Source organism: Elephas maximus, chromosome 7 (genome assembly GCF_024166365.1).
Source record: "Elephas maximus indicus isolate mEleMax1 chromosome 7, mEleMax1 primary haplotype, whole genome shotgun sequence".
Lineage (NCBI taxonomy): Eukaryota > Metazoa > Chordata > Mammalia > Proboscidea > Elephantidae > Elephas > Elephas maximus.
The window spans coordinates 102,006,333-102,021,119 of NC_064825.1; the positions used below are offsets into that span (position 1 = coordinate 102,006,333).

At 42.1% G+C, this 14,787-nt stretch overlaps 1 protein-coding gene across 9 annotated transcripts in view; it reads right to left on the minus strand.

Annotated features, from left to right (window-relative positions):
- The window catches only part of AMBRA1 (autophagy and beclin 1 regulator 1), a 179,721-nt gene that overhangs the window by 121,959 nt on the left and 42,975 nt on the right, over nucleotides 1-14,787 (minus strand). For 4 of the 9 annotated variants that reach the window (XM_049891021.1, XM_049891016.1, XM_049891018.1 and 1 more), the window contains exons 2-7: nucleotides 10,787-11,042; nucleotides 10,356-10,414; nucleotides 9,632-9,815; nucleotides 8,803-8,975; nucleotides 7,795-7,861; nucleotides 5,779-7,232 (exon numbers count right to left, since the gene is read on the minus strand). In XM_049891021.1, the coding sequence (XP_049746978.1) occupies nucleotides 5,779-7,232; nucleotides 7,795-7,861; nucleotides 8,803-8,975; nucleotides 9,632-9,815; nucleotides 10,356-10,414; nucleotides 10,787-10,921 (2,072 nt within the window). In that variant the 5' untranslated portion in view covers nucleotides 10,922-11,042. Of the gene's footprint in view, nucleotides 1-5,778; nucleotides 7,233-7,794; nucleotides 7,862-8,802; nucleotides 8,976-9,631; nucleotides 9,816-10,355; nucleotides 10,415-10,786; nucleotides 11,043-13,645; nucleotides 13,765-14,787 lie in introns of all 9 variants that reach the window. The other 5 variants (XM_049891024.1, XM_049891022.1, XM_049891023.1 and 2 more) reach the window with 3 other exon arrangements.

A 14,787-nucleotide genomic window follows, 5' to 3' on the forward strand; every position in this document is an offset into this window, starting at 1 on the left:
AAAATATTTGTTTTTACTAAAAAAGCCAAAAGTATTTGCGCTGCATACTGAATCATAGGGGATATAATCTCAATTCCATTTATTCAACTACCATTTATTGAGCATCTGCTATGTGCCAGGTAGTACTCTAGGTACAGTAAGGATACAGACATAATCACTGCCTTCAGGGAGCTCACTGAGAGAGGTAAACAAACAATTTTTTTCACAGGTACAATATGACGAGCAAGCATCTAGTACAGAAGCAGCAAGGAGTGGGAAGTGATTATCTGGAGCAGTCAGCCAAGGTTTCCCCAAAGAGAAGGTGACAGTTATGCTAGGTTCTGAATAATAAATTGGGTATATTCCCTAGCCAAAGAAACAGGGAAGGATTTTAAATACATACTCTATTTTGACTCAGGTGGGTCAGTGCCACAGAAAAACTACTGAAGTGGGACCCCTCCCTAGGTTGCCTTCTCCTCTCTTATGGACCCATAATTAGCCCTGCAGACATATCCATTTATTTCCCTCCACCAATATTTCAGCTGAGGGCTCCAACAAGTCTGACTGGCCCACCATGAACACTCAAGAGGCTTCAGAATGCTCCAAACACCAAAGCAATTCCCTCGCAAAAACCTAAGAAACTTAGAAATCCAATGTGAGCTTCTAACTCTACCCTTCAACGTCCTGGAGCAAATTTTATGCTACTGGGCTGAAGTAAAGACGAAAAGACATCAGTTCTCAGGACACACTCAATCTCAGACCCAAGGCCTTGTTATGTCTCTGGAGAAGGGGCACAGAAATAATTTGGTTAGGGGGGAAAGGGTTTAGCCCAATTTTATACCCCAGTTGTTGGCATTTTAACTGTGAATATCCCTGAGATTACTTTTTTTTTATTGTACCTTAAGTGAGAGTTTACAAATCAAGTCAGTCTCGCGTACAAAAATTTATACACATCTTGCTATATACTTCTAACTGCTCTTCCCCTAATGGAACAGCATACTCCTTCACTCCACTCTCTCTCTTCTAGCCCATTAGGCCAGCTTCTGATCCCCTCACCCTCCCTTTTCCCCTCCAGACAGGAGATGCCAACATAGTCTCATGTGTCTACTTGATCCAAGAAGCTCATTCTTCACCAATATAATTTTCTATCCCATCATTACAAATCATCTATCAGACCTCTAATTTTTTACAATGAGAGTTAACTGAAGTGTCCCCTCAGGCAACGATCTGCTAAGCAATAGAGGCTTTGAGGGAGAAAACCACTACAGGAAAGCACTAATTTCAAATGAAGTGGAGCAAAGTGTGGCCTCTTCTGGATCAGGATCCAGGGGTTCCAGCTTTGCCACAAGCACCTCTTTAAGGTCACTTCCTCTCTCTGTATTTAAGTTTTCTCACCGATAAACAAAGAGGCTGGACTACATGAGCTCTAGGTTCCCTCCAGTTTTAAGGTGTTACTTAAATGAGTTTCTCCTTTCCCTAACGGCAGTTTTGAAAGCCTACTGGGAATCCTATTCCAAGGACCCACAACAACCTGATCATCTTCTGCTAAAGCCTGCACTATCCAAACGAAAATGAAGTTTCTTTTGGGGAAGCAAAGGGCCTGTCACCCAAGTTGTAAGCTGGAGCCAGGCTACACAGATAGCTCAACCTTCACTTCCCACAGGTGAAAAGAGACAAACTCTGTATTGGTTATGAACATATAGCAGCATAGAGCTATACTGAAATACACACTGTGTGCCTATTAAGATTCTCACTATTTGCAAACACCATTAATTATGCCAGCAGCACCAAGGATTAAAACGTTTTTCTTTAGTCTATCTCCCACTACAAGGCCAGAGGACAAAACCCTCTCCCTTCAAGTACAATCACCTTTTGTGAGCTCCACTCACATAGTAATCCTCACCTACAAAGACTATACACAGGCTTTGTCACACAAACAGTAAAAACCAAAAAACCCATTACCGTCGGGTCAATTTCGACTCGTAGCAACCTTACAGGACAGAGTAGAACTGCCCCATAGGGTTCCCAAGGAGTGGCTGGTGGATTCGAACTGCTGACCTTTTGGTTAGCAGCCAAATGCTTAACCTCTATGCTATCAGGAGGGCTCCACAAACAGTAAAACGCCCTCTTTTCTTCCCAGCCAGCCTAGCCCAGCAGCAGCAGCAGCAGCCCAACAGTGACACCTGCTGGAGAAACAGAAACAAGGGCTGGCTCATCAGCTGGGGAATATCAGCCCCTTAGAAAACAGCACTTGTTTGTATTAGTGATTTACACCAGAATGCAGCCACTCAATTTAAGAGAAAGTGGTGCTCCTTCTTGAAGGGGAGTACACTTAAAATATTTTACAATATACTTCACTTTTGAGTCAGCTGTCAGCCAATGTTTTATTATTTATGATTATTTGTGAAGAGATCAAAAGGTATACCCCACACCAAAGACATTGGTTTTCTAGGGAGAAGAATGGAATTGGGTGGGGATCCAAGAAGGACTTTTGCTTTCTCTGAATTAATATACTGTTTTACAGTAACAGCCATGTGCTTGCTATGTGTATATTTTAAAGGAAAAAAAATTATATATATATTAAATTGTTTACAGCAGGATGAAAAGGGGCCTCATTTTCTAGTGTATATCTTAAATGCTTGAACTTTTTTAAAACCACAAACACATAATACTTTTTGTCACCCCGAAAAATAAATAAATAAACAGAATACTTAAAATTTTGGGGTGAATTCTTACTAGTTTCTGGGTTTTAAATGGCCTGCTTTATTTAAAAATGGTTATTAATATTCTAGGTGTACAATGTGGCTATTTAAATTTAAATGAGTTAAAATTTTAAAAATTAAAAATGTCGTTCCTCAGATCACTTCAGCCACATTTATAAGTACATGTGGCTAGGGACTTCCATATTGAAGACCACAGATACAGAACATTTCTATCACTGTGAAGGTTTTACTGGACAGCACTGCTCTAGAGAAACACAGTGAAGTACGAACAGAAGAAATTACACATCATCTAGCTGGGGGCAGTAGGTGGCGGCTGTTGATGAAAGAAGGCTTGCCAACTGTTGCTAATTTGTGAAGTCAGATTACAGGTACATGGAAGTTCATTCATTATGCTTTTCACTTGTATATATATTTGAAGATTTCCATAATAAAAAATTAAATGAAATAAACAAAAATGGTCTACTGAAAAATAATATATTGTGGAGAATAGCTCAGAAAGATCTCTGAGTCATGGAGACCAGAGTTCAAATCTCTTACTCAGCAACCTACTATATGACCTTTAATAAGAAACTCAATTTCCCTGGGCCTCACTTTTCTCAACTGTAAGATGGGAAACTTAATACCTGCCTTGCACAGAGCTGTTGTGGAAATCAGAAATAATGCAAAGCCAAGAACTGAGTACCCAACACACTGATGTTGTTAGGTGCTGTCACGTCAATTCTGACTCATAGCAACTCTACATACAACAGAAGGAAACACTGCCCATCTGTACTACCCTCCTAATCGTTGCTGTGTTTGAGCCCACTATTGCAGCCACTGTGTTAATCCAACTCCTTGATGGTCTTCCTCTTTTTTGCTGACCCTGTACTATACCAAGCATGATGTCCTTCTCCAGAGATTGGTCCTCAGTAACTGGTGTTTAATAGTAGGCCCTCAATAATTGGTATCTTTAATTATTTCAAACAGTAGGGTGTATATTAAGCCACTTGGGTATTTCTCAGAACACATGGGAAGAGATATTGCTAAAGCAGGAGGGACAAAAGCTGACCAGAAGCCCAATGGTACTATGAAACAGAAATGGGTAGTCTTCTTAGAGCAGTAATTGAAGACAATCCTTTCAAGGCTACCTTCAAAACATTTTAAAGTGCCTACTGTATGTCCAGCACTGTGCTTGCTACCTTCTCACCTCTCTTGATAAGGAGGAAGACAAGAGTACCAGGTTCATAACATGGGCCATGGTGCAAGCAAAATATTCCAAAGCCAGGAACTGGTCCCAGTCATATGGGCATAGTAACAACCTCTACGATTTTGTCTGCCTTTTATATCCAACCAAATATCTCTCTATTCCCCTCTCCAAGCCCTTAGTAACTACCTAATATCTTGCATATACGAAGTCCTTTCCTGGAAACCCTGGTGGCACAGTGGTTAAGTGCTACAGCTGCTAACCAAAAGGTCAGCAGTTCAAATCCACCAGGCACTCCTTGGAAACTCTATGGGGCAGTTCTACTCTGTCCTATAAGGTCGCTATGGGTCGGAATCGACTAGACGGCAACGGCTTTGGTTTTAGTTTTCCTCCCTTAGTATGTGTTATTCTCCTAAAACAAAAAGGTCTTTCCTTCTCCAAATTCTAACCGTCTCTAAAGATGTGATTTTGTAAAGCCTTCCTTGATTATACTTCCCTTTCTCTGTAATCAAACTACATTTAATCTTAGTACCATATAAAGAACAAGCCCTGGTGGTGTAACGGTGAAGTGCTTAGCTGCTAACTGAAAGGTTGGTGGTTCAAACCCACCCAGCCGCTCCTTGGGATAAAGACTTGGCAATCTGGTCCCATAAAGATTACAACCTAGACAACCCTATGGAGTAGTTCTACTCTGTCACAAGGGGTTCCTATGAGTCAAGAGTCTACGCAAGTGCATTCAACAACACCACTACCACATAATGAAGTGCTTGATTGTGTACACTTGTTACATAATTTCATGTCAGTCAGTCTTATCTCCACAATAACACTGTACACTCCCTGTGGGCAAAGACTGTGTATTACAAGTCTTTCCTATTCCCCAGAGTGCCCAGCACAGTGCTGGAAAAAAAAACTGTAACCATTCAAGAAATACTTACTGACTGAGTGACTATCTACAGCACCCTCCCAAAATAACAAGTACATTATGTGCATAATCCATATTCCCATCCTCCTTAGAAGCTTATGTCAGAGAAATTTCAGTTGCTTCAACAGAGGATGTAAGCAGAGCAATATGCTGTTTGGATCCAACAAGCATATTCTGGGAGTTGGTGATTACGCTAGATTTGACCTTTAGAGAATTACAGAAAGAAGTCCCTAATAAATCAAGAGAGATGCGCGCACAGCCATACGTGGAACATGTGGTGGGCGGGCAACTACACCCACTCTGTTTCTTCCATGAAAGAGCTGGCTGGGATGCCAATCCAAGCACAGAAAGGCCTTCCCCGCCCTGAGATGAATACTCATCTGAAGGTCCATTCAAAGAGTCTTCACTGAACTAACTTGCTGCCCAAAAACATATTATCTCTAAGAAGATATCATTTTCCTTGATGTGTATGTATGTTTTCCCTTTCTTTTTGTCAACCTGCAATGTTCCAAAAGATAAGGTTTAAGAAGTAAATACAGTTGTCTAAAGCGACACAACTGAAGAAAGCTAATATACTAACCTGTCCCAAGCAGGATCCTCTTTCACTATTTATCCTGAGGCGTTCTGAATAACTTGTCCTGTATATACGATCCCTCAAGGTCAAAAAGCAGGGTAGAGGAAGGCAATGGCTCTATGCTTCTCTAACCTAATCTATGCTTTCCTTTCAAGGCTGAAAATCACACGAGCTTAGTCAGAAAGAGAGCTAGCAGAGGCAACTGACTCACACTGTGAGGCCCTGGTGCTCTGGCACCAGAGCAAAATTTTCCAAGAAGAGGCAATGGAAGCTAGGGAGATCAGAACCGGATGCATGGGTCCCAGACACTCCAGATAGAGCCACAACATCTCTAGGACTGAAGGAGGAGATAGGAGAAAAGTAAGAAATGAGCGAAAAGTCGAGAGCACCTGCTTACCTCCTGAGTGAATCTTCCTCCGAGGTTTCCTCAGGCATATCCTGATGTAAGGCCTCCTGGGATACAGTTCCAGATCTGCTGGACTGAGTGTAAATTCTTTCCCAGTGGCCTATCTCCTGGTTAAAGGCCACCCCCACAGTCCTCTCTTCCTGCGGACTAGCAGAGCTGCTCAACTCCAGCCTGCTGGAGCTGGGCGTTCGGCTCTCAGTCCGCTCAAGAGGTGGCAACTGGCTGCCACTTGATGGCACGCCCTCAAAGGTACTGGGGACCTGCCAGGAGGAGCTGGCCTCACCAGAGGAGTAGTTAGGTGTGGTTCTTTCCCAGCGCAAGGTATCGTTGTTGAAGGTCAGGAGATTGTGGCAGGCCCGACAGCGGTTCAGGTGGCCACGGGACAGATTGGAGTTGTTCTCACTGCTGTGAGGGGTGGGCTGGTGGGAGGGGCCTGGTCTCTCAGATTCAATGTTATTGTTGAGCATTTCCTGGGCCTGTTGGGTCTGGGAAGCTTCCCCACTCAGGCTCTGGTCCAGCTCCTGAAGCCGGTCATATTCCAAGAAGAAGCGTCTCAGGTCACATTGAAGTTCATGGCGAATGCTGCCTGAGTTGTTTTGGCTGGAGCCATTCCCTCCATCTGACTCAGCTGCCAACCCCGAAGCTGGAAAACCCCTCCCTTCTGTGGCTGAAGTATACACTGATGCCTGAGAGCCACCTTCCTGCTGTCTCAGCACCGACAACAAACTGACTGAAGAGGCACTGGTTCTGGGCGGGGGCATGGATTCTGCCTCAGAGCGGGAGTTCAGACTGAGGACTGTCCGGGTCCACTCAGATCCTGTCAGCCCAGGAGCCATTTCTCGGTGATATCTAGAAGGGTGGCTAGACAGAGGGCCTCCCAACGAGCGACGGGTAGGACCCAGACTGAGGTTGCGGAGCGTGTTGCCGGCGGTGCTGCTCTGGACTGTACTGAAGGCAGACGGCCGGTTCAGGAGGCCCTGGTCCTGCTGCGTTGACGAAGCCTGCTCCGGGGGATGGAAGGGCTCGGTCTGTACAAAAGAAAAGGAAGGGGTAGTAGCTCTGGCAGAAGCAGGGGGGACACTGTCCTGGTGTGGCAAGAGGGAAGGAACTCGAGTGCCAGAGCAGCGGCTGCAAAGGCACAGGATCCCAAGGTGCTGGCAGCACTCAGCTGTGGGGTAACTGACCCGCTGTCGGAGCCTGATGTAAGCGGAAGTCCTGGGACGCTCCGTGGCGGACTGAGGGGGAGGCGGTGGGGGTGAGGGGGTGGCGGAATCTTGCACCGTGCTTTGCTCTCCCACCTGGATGCCAGAGGAGCGGGAGGACAGCATGTGCAGGAAATTATGGAGGAGAGGTGTCCGGCGAACTGGCTGTGATTGCAGGAGGGCGCGCTGGCGGTAGTGGGATAATTCTGTCCCATCTATGGGAATCTCTGGTTCGTCATCACCCTGCAGCGTGGACCAGAGTAGGGCAGGAGGATAGAGCAAGGCAGTTAGGTAGAACCTCTAGGTAAATCAGAAAACTACCGATAATCATCCAAGGAAAACAGCATTCATAGATAAATAAGAGCTCTTTATCCCTGAAGCACTGAGAACTTCTAACTAGCTTATCATTTAGAATAATCGTATATTATTAAATTATACACTTTCAATTAGCAACACATCTGAATGAGTACAGATGGCAAACCAATTCTCTTGCAAAAGGCATCTCCACAACACGGGGGCAGTGAGGAAAAGCAAAATGTCAACCAGCCAGACACACATGAATGACAAGCCATCCAACACTGCCTGGTTACTTCTAACAAAGCAATCACTCAGAGGCTTCAGAAATGACTCTCGTGTCAAGATTACGGCTATAATTTTGAAAACACAGTCTGAAGCTAGTTTCGTATCTTGAAAGGAAAGGAGCACTTGGGCACTGAGAATGAGAGTCTAATATAATGAGAAATAGGGTACTACTTCAGACAACAACCCACAGTTTAGATGGAGTTGAAAATGCTAACTAACTTACCTGCTGATTAGAGGGGTTAACAATTGCTGTGAGTAAGTAGTGTCCAAGGGGATCAAATCTCACCAAACTGAAAACATAGAAAATTAGAGAGAAAAACACACATTGAAAGATTATGCTAACTGAAAAGAGGAAACTTGTGTTCAATTTTACTGATAAATGTGGGATTACTCGGACATCTACTTTATGCTAAAGAGTTTCAAAACTTTCAAAGAAATTAAAATAATAGGGCTCAATGCCTCATTACTGCCTCACACTTGCCAGAGTAAGGGAATATGTATCACTAAGATAATAATTTCACTTTTGAAAAATATCCAGGCTTCCAACCCAGCAAACAGCTACATTAAGGATGCCATTTGCCACATCTAAGAGCCCATCATAAGGATAAAGCAACAGCACACGCCCATGTTCTGCCACTGATTCAGCTCTCCCCTCAGACAGCAGCTACGCTGTTAAGAAGCATGAGTTCTGGTGACCGTGAACAAGCAGTCCCTGCATCAACTGACATAGCTTAGACTAAAAAATTAGCCTATATTCAACTGCAGTATCAGGAGGACCAAAAGAAGGCAATTCATCCACTTTAATTCAGGCAATATGTGTTTTGATTTTAAGGGCTAAATAAATATCAACTAGCAGATTTGATACATGCTTATATCTCCATCTTCCAGTTGATATACACAACAACCAGGGATGAGCAATTACCCACCAAGCTACTAAAATATCACCTAAATATCTTTCATTTTTCCCAAAGAGAGGATTCTATCCTAAACCCAGATAGCTTTAAGCCTAAAATGGATTCTAATGACCCACTTCTACAGAGAACCAGAAGTGACACCAGTAAGAGACACCTGAAATGAACTGCTTCCCAGATGATTGGCCAGCCACTTTAAAAGTAGGAGGAGCCCCAGGGACAATAACTTGCCCTAAGCAGGGATAACAGCAGGTGTACACATTCTCTGCCATGTTAGTCCAGTGCCAGGCACTGTTGGGGGGCGGGGGCAGGGTACTCACCGGACTCGTTCCATCTCGCTAGCCGTCTTGACCACAACAAAGGGCTCCCGTCGACTCCAATCCCAGAAGTGGATCTCATTGGCGGTGGCAATCAGCAGGAGCTGAGCCGTAGGGTGGAAAGCCAGGGAGGCAATGGCATTGTTGCTATCCGTGAACCAGCTTTCACTGCCACCCTATAAAATAAACCAATCCCAAATATTCTCAGGTTACAACGGTCCAGCAGACAGGGAAGACAAGTTCAAGAAAGGTCCATTTAACATAAAATAACTATTCACAGGGCCTCCTTTAAATATGTTCCCTGAAAAATGGATGTAAAAGATCTGTGATCTGGCAGTGCTGCTGATCTATCACATAACTATTTCCATCAGCTCAATTCTCACCTACAACCCACAATAAGCATACCCACAGTTCCTCTTTCTGAAGCCTGCAAAAATGCAAGCTTGGTGTACAACATGGTGCACAACAACCCACCGGCCAGTCACCAGGAACAAAGCCTTTTCCTGATGGACAAGCAGTATCCCGCTTTGATGACCGTAATCAGAGCACAATACTTATTGCTTTACGCCAACAGAAACCCATCCTGAATACATCTTGGGGATCTCCTATACTATGTTACAAAGGGAAAATGAAAGAATAGTTAAATAGGGTGTTTATCTTTGAGGACTATGAGCTGGGCTTTCTACCAGTTAAGTGGGGCAATGACTACCATATACTCAGATTCAGCCCTAAGAGCCTGGTTAGTCTCTCTTCCAGGATTAAGAACTCAGTGGTAAACAAGTCTCTGCATTTAGAATACCAAAGAAAAGGGCAAAAAAAAGGAAATACTTACATGTAAATCCCAAATCCTAACCTCCCCATCTAGGCAGCCAGAAGCAATAAGGCCTGAGATGGTGGGATGAAAAGTAACACACCATGGAGTGCGACGGTGTCCAATCAGAGAATGAACACATTTGCCAGTCTTCACCTCCGTAATATAGATATTATGGTTCACGTGGGTGGAAGCCAAGAGAGTCCTAGGGAATCAAAGAGTGGGAAGTGAATTGAGAAGCATGTGGGAGGGTAACAAACTTTATCACCTTTGGAAAACACAGAAAACTGATACTATTATTCCCCATCCCAGCATGAAAGAAACTAAGCCTTGGGCATTAGGCAGCCTATCTACAAACAACACAAATGGCCTGATCTTTAACAAGTATTTGGCTTCTCCACACTGTCCCCAAATGACTCATATCACCTTCAGAGAATATTTTTTCCAGCTGGGAAAACTATCACGCCATTGGTAGCCTACATCACACAGGCAAAGGGCTGTTACTAAGAAACTCTCAAAGTTTTGATCCTTAATGGTACAGTTTGCATTGCTTAGTCCCATTATTTTTATGGTTTGCATTGGTCATCTACTTTCATTCCCTTTCTTATGCACTGGTAAAGCTCTGTTCATACAGTGCTTCAAAGCGCCTTTAGGGGTTTGAGTTGGAAGAGAGAGCCAGGTCAGACATACGGAAAGCAGTGCCATCACAAGTCTTAAGGTTAAGTTATAGATAAATACTAGATACCTGTCTGGGCTGAAGGCCAGTAAGAAGGTAGATCGTGGACTATCTGGAAGCTCTACCCTCTGGGAGACCGAAAAAAAAAAAAAAGATAAAATACATTATTTATACGCCATGGCTCACCCTATCTCAAAAGCACATGAACCATTCTAGATTTGTATTCACACTGTGGGCTTAAAAACTAGAGACAACGACCAAGCTACAAACTGACAGAGACAAATCGAAATTACCTTCAGGAAAAAAAATCTAGCTCTAAAAGGAAAAAGATTTTTCTAGCCCATAAGTTCTTCCAAATTCATAAACAGCTCCCAAGTTAAACATATAAATTCTCCTCACAAGATAAATTACACCCCAACTCTCTGCCATTAACCCATTCTAAGGCCTCATTGTACCATCACCCCTACAAATCCTTTGTCAAAAATATTCACTTTTCTTACCTTGCCCTCCCATTTCATCCACCGGGTTTTGTCTTCCACCAGCTCCTGCAGAAGGCGCTGAGCTCCCAAAGCCCGAGTGCCCCGTTCTCGTCCCCACAGTATCCGGACAGCATTCTTCTCTGGGACAACCTTCATGGCGCTCAGTGGCCACTGTCACACCAGGCACGAGAAATGAAGGAGCAAGCAACAGCTCCACACACTCTGAAGCAGCTAAAATGAGGCCATTCAGGTCCTTGTAAGTTGTCTTCATGGAAATCTAAGGAATGGAGAATAGTGTCAAAGAATCCCTATTCTGCAACCAGAGAAGCTTCCCGCTGCAAATATAATTCTAGCTCAAACGGGAAAGTATTTCTTTCATGCTTAAAGCCACTTTCTCAGAAAAGACCTTCTCCCAGAATTTTTCTTCCAAAGATATTTCATCCTCAAATTTCTCTTGTATTCTCTATAGCTCAGCCTCGTATCTAATGAAAAGAACATTCTATAAAGCTGTTAATTCTATTATTTTTTTATCAGGCAGGAAGAATTTTGCTACTAATAAAAAAGGTTTAAAAGCAAAATCAAAACCACCTTCCCTCTTCTTCCATGCCACACTGCCTCCCCAGTTGCTGGCACTCCTCTTTATCACTTGGGCAGCCCTCAAACTAAAGGACAGGTAAGCAATTTGAATAGGCTATTACTTAAGGTACAGCTCTTACATAGCAGCTTCAATTCTATCCCCTACCTAAAATCAGGAGCCCTGGCAGCACAGTGGTTAAGAGCTTGTCTGCTAATCAAAAGGTTGGCGGTTCGAATCCACCAGATGCTCCTTGGAAACCCTATGGGGCAGTTCTACCGTTCCTATAGGGTTGCTATGAGTCAGAAAGACTCCACAGCAATGAGTTTTTGGGTTTGGGTATCTAAAATCAAATGCACAATAACTACTACTTTGTGGGACCTTTCTCACTCTTCCTTCTTTCCACTGAAGTTGCACAGTAGAGGACAGGAGAGAAGAGAGAACATCTTCAGTTCCTTTTTCTCATTCACTAAAATGTCAACTAGCAACAAAACCCACACCTATATATAACAAATAAAGAATAAGTTACAGGTCCTCCATACGATGGAAAACGAAGCCCAACAAAATGTTTCAAAAGAGTATCTACATATGTAAAGTGTTATTCATTGCAGCCTTATTTCCTCTACTCTATTATGAAAAACTTTATACAGAAAAGCTGAAAAAATAGTACAATAAACACGTTACTCACCACCCAGACCCAAGAATTGTTAATAATTTGTCATATTTTCTTTATCTATACCTATGGATATATAAGTGTTGTTTTAATTTTTTTTTTCCTGAGCCATTGCAGCAGACACCAAGACACTTTATCCCTACATACTTCATTATGTATCGCCTAGGAATAAGGACATTCTCCTTCACAAGCACAATACCGTTATCATACCTAACATCATCTGATACTCAGTCCTTATTCAAATTTCCCTAACTGTTCAAATAAATATCTTTATTTTTTTAAATAACTTTTATTAAGCTTCAAGTGAACGTTTACAAATCCAATCAGTCTGTCACATATAAGTTTACATACATCTCACTCCCTACTCCCACTTGCTCTCCCCCTCTTGAGTCAGTCCTTTCAGTCTCTCCTTTCTTGACAATTTTGCCGGCTTCCCTCTCTCTCTATCCTCCCATCCCCCCTCCAGACAAGAGTTGCCAACACAATCTCAAGTGTCAAATAAATATCTTTTATACGTGGCTTTTTTTGGATCCGGAATCCAATCAAGACTCAAGCAATAAATTTGGATGTCATACTTCTTTAGACTCTTTTATTCTAGAACGACCTCAAAGTTTTATTATACTGTTTTTTGTTTTTAAAATCAGGACAGTTGACTTGCAGAATGTCTTATATCCCAGACTTGTTTGTTTCTTCATAGTGCTATTTACTTTGCCTCTCCATCCCTTGCATTTGCTGTCAACAGCAGGTTAGGTCTAAAATCTTGATTAGATTCAGGCTAAATGTTTTTGGCAAGAAAGTTTCATAGGTGATGTTATGTACCTCATGGTACAGCACGTCAGGTGGCACATATTGTCACACTGTCCTACCACTAGTGATCACTTGGCTAAACATGATCACTTGGTTAAGGTTGTAAAAGCCAGAGCTCTTGTTTATAAAGGTACATTTCCCGCTTTACAATCAGGAAGTCATCTGTGGTTACTACTTTGGCACCATGTGACTATTTTGTTCCTTTTACTTTATGGTTTAACATGTGTTATGGATTGAATTGTTTCCCCCCAAAATATGTGCTGTAAATCCTAACCCCTAAACACACTGTTTCATTCATTCACACAGGGTCGCTATGAGTCGGAACCAACTAGATGGCATCTAACATCAACAACATAGGGGATGGTTAAGTGCTTGGCTGCTAACTGAAAGGAGACCTACCAGCCGCTCTACAGGAGAAAAATGTGGCAGTCTGCTTACATAAGGATTACAGGCTTGGAAACCCTATAGGGTAGTTCTACTGTGTCCTACAGGGTTGCTACAAGTTGAAATCAACTCAGTGGCAATGTATTTTTTGTTGGTTTTGGGGGGGCTTATAAAAAAAAAAAAAATTTTTTTTTTTTTTTTTATACCTGTGGATATAATTCCATTTGGGGATAGGGTTTTCTTTGTTATGTTAATGAGGTCATATCATTATAGGGTATGCCTTACGCCAAGCACTTTTGAGATATTAGGCACAGAAGAAAGCATAGATGGGTTGAGATAAAATGAAGAGCACCAAGGAACAGAACTGAAAAGAGACAGGACCTTCCCCAGAGTCAACAGAGAAAAGTCTTCCCCTAGAGTGGTTAAGAACTTGGCTGCTAACCAAAAAGTCAGCAGTATCCACCAGCTGCACCAACTGCTCCAGGGCTGTTCCACTCTGTCCTTACAGGGTCGCTATGAGCCAGAATTGATTCGATGGCAATGGGTTTGGTTGATTTTAACCTGTGAGAAAATAAATTTCTGTTCATTAAAGCCACCCATTTACAGTATTTCTGTTAAAGCAGCATTAGATAACTAAGACAGTATCCACTGATGCTTCTTTCTTGAATCATTTCATGGGGGAGAGGAGGCTGAAAAATGTTGATTTTCTAATTCTATCATTATTTCTGCATTTATTAGCTCACTTTGTTCTGTAAAAAGGAACTTTCCATCAATAACTGAGACAGGGTAAAGGTTTGATTTTTTCCCCTTTACTTACTAGTTCTCTCTTGTTGTTTGTAATAGCAAAAAACCAGAGACAATAAAAGTGTCTGTCGAAGGGGATTGGCTGACTAGTCTATGGTAAGGAAGATTCTGATAAGTACTGATAAGAAATCTCTAAGATAAGAGGTGAAAGAAAGCAAGGTACAGGACAATGTATATATAGTAATGCTATCTTTTCAATAAAAGTAGAAGAGTGTGTGTGTGTGTGTGTGTGTGTAAGCAAATAGTAAGAATAAGTAACAAACAAATAAAATGGTCACCTATTGGAGACTACAGGGACCAGGTGAATGGAGACAAAGATACAAGCAAGACTTTCTCAGAGTTTTTTTTTTTTTTTTAAATAGGTAAATAAATGTATTTCCTGTTCAAAACTTACTTTAAAAATATTTAAGGATATGAGAAAATATATATTAAATGAAAAACACAGAATATAAAATTTATATACACAGTATGGTCCCAATTTTGTTATAAGAAAAAATTGGAGAAAAATGATAAAGAAATGAATAAAGCCATGGTTATCCTTGGGTGATGGGATCATAGATGATTTAACAATTTGATTTAATATTTTGAAAAGACAATTTGTTATTTTTCTTTTTGTTTTTTAATTTCAAAAAGTAATAAATGCTTCATTTTTGACAAGGTTGCTAAATCCACTTAATGAAGAAAGAACAGTCTCTTCAATAAATGGTGCTGGGACAACCAGATTTCGATGTGTGGAAGAATGAAGCAGAACCCATACCTTACACCACATACGAAAATTAA